The sequence below is a fragment of the Hipposideros armiger genome, unplaced genomic scaffold (assembly GCF_001890085.2).
Source record: "Hipposideros armiger isolate ML-2016 unplaced genomic scaffold, ASM189008v1 scaffold_1306, whole genome shotgun sequence".
Lineage (NCBI taxonomy): Eukaryota > Metazoa > Chordata > Mammalia > Chiroptera > Hipposideridae > Hipposideros > Hipposideros armiger.
The window spans coordinates 253,222-258,195 of NW_017732656.1; the positions used below are offsets into that span (position 1 = coordinate 253,222).

Sequence of the window (4,974 nt, forward strand, 5' to 3'; positions counted from 1 at the left end):
AGGTTGAAATCCAGCGGCAGGGAGCAGTGCTACACTTGAGTGTGGTGGAGGCCCCTCTTGTCTTTGCTGTGGGCACTTCCCAGGCCTCTGACCCTCTCTGGGCCTCCTGCTGAGGCTGGGACTGTGACTGCTAAGTCTTTGGAAATCATTGCATGTAATCAGCCCCACCTCACCGTTCACTTTAACTCTGGATGGTCTGTGTTGCCCAGCTGGACTTTTTCCAAGGAGCACTGGACTCGTGATGGTGTTGGATTTTGGAGAGGATTGTGTGGAGGGCGGTTGTTTCCTTTTCATCGAGGTGTCCACACAGGCCAGGGTACCTTTTGCAACTCTTCTGTTGCTGGAACACATTTGCAAGGTCCCAGACTTCTGATGTGTGTTAACAGTCACCTCCCCTCCTATGTTCTGCCGGGCTCTGTTCTGAGCATTTTGTAGGTGTTAGTAATCAACCCCATGAGGGAGAGACTGCTGTTACCCCATTTTACAGATGAGGAAACTGAGGCACGGAGCAGTTCAGTGACTTGCCCACCATCAGTCAGCTGTAAGTAGCAGAGCTGGATGTGATCTCAAAGAAGCCAGGACTGGTGCCACCGGTCAGTGGGTGAGCGAGCAACCCCATCACTCCACCTCCCCCTGTCCTTGCATCGCTGAGGCGGTCAGCAGCGTCTTCCTGTGAGGCAGTGTGCAGAGGCAGGGCTGACAGGAGGCTGAGGTTTGCATGTAAGCCTCAGCTTTGTTGGTAAATGGGACAGTTGTCCTGGTCTGACTTTGCCTCGGAGGCATCATGAGACCAAATGAGGAGCCCTGGATTTGAGAGGCTCAAAGCCAGGAGGGCCGAGCATCTTGTTGGTTAGTGGGTTCCCATGATTGGCCTCCGTGATCCTGGGCCCTTTGCCCACCCAGAATGTTCAAGGTCTTGGGAGGATCCCTGGAAATGGGGCTCAGTGTGGGTAACCCAGCAGCCTCTGCTGTCACCCTCGCTCAGGCCACCGTGACTGCTCTCCACAATGATAACAGGAGCCTCCTTACTCAATCCTCTGCCTGCTCAGGCCTGCTCCCTGTCATGGCCAGAGTGATTGATTCATTCATTTACCCGTCGATTCATTGATTGAATATTTATCAATATTTAGTAAATATTTATCAAGCAGTCATTATCCTAAACACTGAGGACAGACAGAGTAGGGACCAGGTAGTCAACAAGTCTTGCCTTTGAGGAGTTCTTATCCTACTGACAGACAGTAAGCAAATTAGTAGCATAACATCAGGTAGTGATAAATCTTATACAGAAAAATGAGGCGGGATCAGGGGTTAGACAGAGTGTTGTGGCAGGGAGGGGTGCTGTTTTAGACAGGGATGGTCCAGGAAGGCCTCACTGAGGTCAGAACTAAATGAAGTGAGGAAGAGAGCCAGGAGCAGTGTGGGCAGAGAACAGTAAGTGCAAAGGGCCCGAGGCAAGAACATCCCATCCGGTTGGAGGAGTAGCGCGAAAGGGTCCAGTCACCAGGCACAGTGAGTGCAGAGTTTGGAATTTCCTGCAAGTAAGATGGAAAGGCCCTGAAGGGTTGTGAGCTGGGGAGGGACATTATCTGACTTACATTTCAGAGATTATATCCTGGCCACTGGGTGAAAAATAGTGATCAGTGCAAAGGAGAAAAATAAAGCCGGATGAGGGTTGGGGCTGTGCATTTAGGTGGGTTATCAGGGTAGGCCTCTTTGTGGAGGTAGTATTTGAATAAGGTCTTGAAGGAGGTAAGCCCATGGAGCATACTTTGTGGATAGCCTAGGGGAAGACTGTTCCAGGCAGAGGGAACCTGGCTTGCCTGCATTGTTCTAGTGTGGCTTGAGAGGAAATGAGCAAAGGGGAGCTTCACAGAAGGCAAACTTGACCAGTCTCCATGGCAACCCACTGCCCTCAGGCTCAGGTCTAAGCAGCTCCATGCTTGACTCATGTGGAACCGCTGGAGATTCTCAAACATCCTCTATCCATTCTGCTTTATGAACACCTTTCCCTCTGAAACACGCATTGTTCCCTCTTTTGCCTAGCTCACCGACAAGACTCAACTTTCAGCCATGTTCCTTCCTCCAGGCAGCCTTCCTTGATAGCCCCTCTCCAGCTGCATTATATGCCTGTTTCCTCGCTCTGTGCACAGTCTCCTTCATGCTTGTTTGTGTCTTTAAGCTACTGAAGGCAGGGGTCGTGTCTCACCTGTGTCCCCCAGGCCCTATCAGTCGGGAGCATTGAGACTGCTCAGTATTGATCTCTGCACTAGAGACTTAAGTCAGGTGTTGGTTGTGGAGGCTTTGACACCCTGGGCTCTGTGGGGTGGAGAAATGGCTCTCCCAAGTCCTCAGGAGAGATCAGCTTTGAGGGGAGTGCTGCTCAGCCTCCCAGGAAAGCCCTAGAGATGGCATTCTGGCAGCTCAGGGTCACTTGAAGGAGCATTAGGCTTCTTCTGGTAAGTCAGAGCAGGAAAAAGGAAATGGGCATTTTTACAAACTAAGGTCCATTTAAACCTTAAGCAGCCCCATCACTATTAAAACCGTTAAAATTAGAAGAGAGAGAGAAAAACTTTCCCTGTCTTTCATTTGCATCTTGCCATTTGCACACCTTCCTGGGATTCTGTCAGTGAGCAGTGCAGAGAGAACCCTTGGGGTTTGGAGGCGTTGAGCAGTACTGAGCTTCAGGAATCCCCAGTCCACGCCAGAACCACCCCACGGCATCTCCAGGTAGTTCCTGGGAGGCCTGAAAATAATCAGAAAGCCTCAAAGAAAAATTGATTTCAAAATGACCGGCAAGGAAATTGACATTCATTTGAATGTATAAAATTAATTCCAACACAGTGGGGCATTGTCAGGAATCACGTAAGCCACATGAACGTGACACAGGGCCCGTAGAGTTTGGAGTCCTAGAAAGCAAACTGGTTGTTCGTTCTTGGTTTATATTTGCTCACACTGCTTTCTTCTGCATCTCTAGAACACTCTGGACCTGGAGGAAACTGGCGAGGCCGTCCAGAGCAATGTGAACACCCTCCCAGATGTTTCCCTGGTAAGAGGCTCTCTCGCCCTTCCCTTACACTTGCCCTCCCTGGGGGCTGGCTCCTTGGTGAGAGCCACTGAGAGAGGACAGAGGACCTGGCTGTGAGCTCTCAGATGGCTCTCCACGCCTGTGCACAAGTGCCTCCACCATCCCCAGCAGGAACCAGGATGGCTGCTTCTGGGCATTGTAGGCTGTCAGGCTGTTTGACTGTTTGCCTCGTTGGTGTTATTTTTGATATGTTATGTGAACGTTTCAGAGCAAATACTAAAGCATGGAGCACTCCCTAAAGAGGCCATATGACTGGGGTGGACATGGAAGTTAAGTGTGACCTCATACCCATGTGCACACATCAGCAGCCTAGGTGGTGTCACTTTGTGATTCTGACCCAAATAACTTTTGAGTGCCCTGGACTCGAGCCAGATTGCCTGGTTTCAAATATCACCTCTGCCACTGACCGTGTGACTTTGGGCAAGCTTCTTAACCATTCTGTGCCTCAATTTTCCCATCTGTAAAATGGGGGTAAGAATTGTGTACCTACCCCATAATTGTGTGTCAAAGGGTAAATTAGTTCATGTAAGTAAAGCGTTTGGAGCAGTGCCTGTGCTGCCATCGGAGCCATGCAAGTGTTGGATGTTGGTGTAGGCAGAGGGGAATAGTAATGACAATNCCTTAGGCTTCTCGTGCATTTTGAGGCAGAGGGTGGGGGGAGCCTGTTGTCCTGACATCAGAGTAAAGCAGCAAGAAGAACAAAGAGCTGAAAATAGCACCTTTATGTAAGAGCCCTCTCATTGTAATGAGGGGATGGAGGCCTAGAAACTAGGGAATTGGGCTGGAGAGAGGGGAGGGCAGGGGAGCGGGGAGAAAGGAAGGAAGGCAGGAGACTTCTTCTGCTGAGCTGGCACCTGGGCCATGCAAGCCTCCATTTCCAGGATCAGGAGTCCACCTGGCAGAAGTTGGAACAGGTGATTGCTCCTTATCACTTCATTTCATTTTGTCCCCACGGTCCCCTCAAACCAGACCCCTGGGAGATCCAGTCCCTGACTGGGCCAACTCAGACAAAACGGTGTTTTTTTTTCCTTCTCTGAAAGGAAGGGAATTTTCTGAACTGCCACAGATTGGAGATGAAAAAGATGGGGAGCATGTCCTGGGGGCACCCTGGCTCTTGTGGGAAGCAGTCTGGATAACAGTCAGACCTTAAATAGGGTTCAGTTTCCTGCCCCATCCTTACTGTGTGACCTTGGGCAGGTGGCCTTCCCTCTCTGAGCCTCAGTCACCTCAGCTGGAGAATGAGTGAAGGATCCCACCTGGCAGGATTAATTGAGCTACTGGGTCTAATCCCTCAGCTGGGCGCTGGCCTTAGTGGGTGCAGGAGGAGGGGGCCCCAAGAAACAGGGTGGGGGTGGCCAGGATGCACAGGCCGGCTCCTGTGTGAGCTCTGACCTTGATTCTCCTCTCGAAGACTGTTCTGCGAGCGTTTCTGCTGACGCATCCCCTGGGTTCTTAGCCTGCTGTCTGCAGCTATTTCAGATGCACAAGGAGCATGGCTCGGGGACTTGGGGCTCCTGAGCGTCTGGATTCAGCAGATGGACTCTGGCAGGGCTGGGTTCCGACCCGTCTGCCATTTGCTCCACTTCAGGGCTCCCTCCCAGGGCTGAGCATTTGTCCAGCTCCGCCCTCCCCCTTTCCATCCCGGCCTTGTCTGGGCTCCAGGATGCCACTGATAGCAGAGAATGTCTGAGGCCAGGGGCCAACAATGGCGGTGTTCTCTCTTGGTTCAGAGGGAGTCGCTTCTGGGCCCTCTGGTGCCTACAGTTTCAGGGCCCTATCCAGTTCTGGGGTCGGTTAGGGCTGCAGGGGCTTTGGCGTCACCCTGATCTGGGTTAGAATGGTGATTGGCTGTAGAATGACCACGCAGCCTTGGACAAGTCACTTCTTTC

General features: G+C 51.6%; 1 protein-coding gene across 8 annotated transcripts in view; it reads left to right on the forward strand.

Moving 5' to 3' along the window:
* Nucleotides 1–4,974, forward strand: part of WHRN (whirlin) — a 94,136-nt gene that overhangs the window by 80,163 nt on the left and 8,999 nt on the right. For 3 of the 8 annotated variants that reach the window (XM_019633417.1, XM_019633419.1, XM_019633421.1), the window contains one exon: nt 2,975–3,046. The exons of the other annotated variants lie outside the window; for them this stretch is intronic. In XM_019633417.1, coding sequence (XP_019488962.1) covers nt 2,975–3,046 — 72 coding nt within the window. The remainder of the gene's footprint in view (nt 1–2,974; nt 3,047–4,974) is intronic. 8 annotated transcript variants of the gene reach the window in all.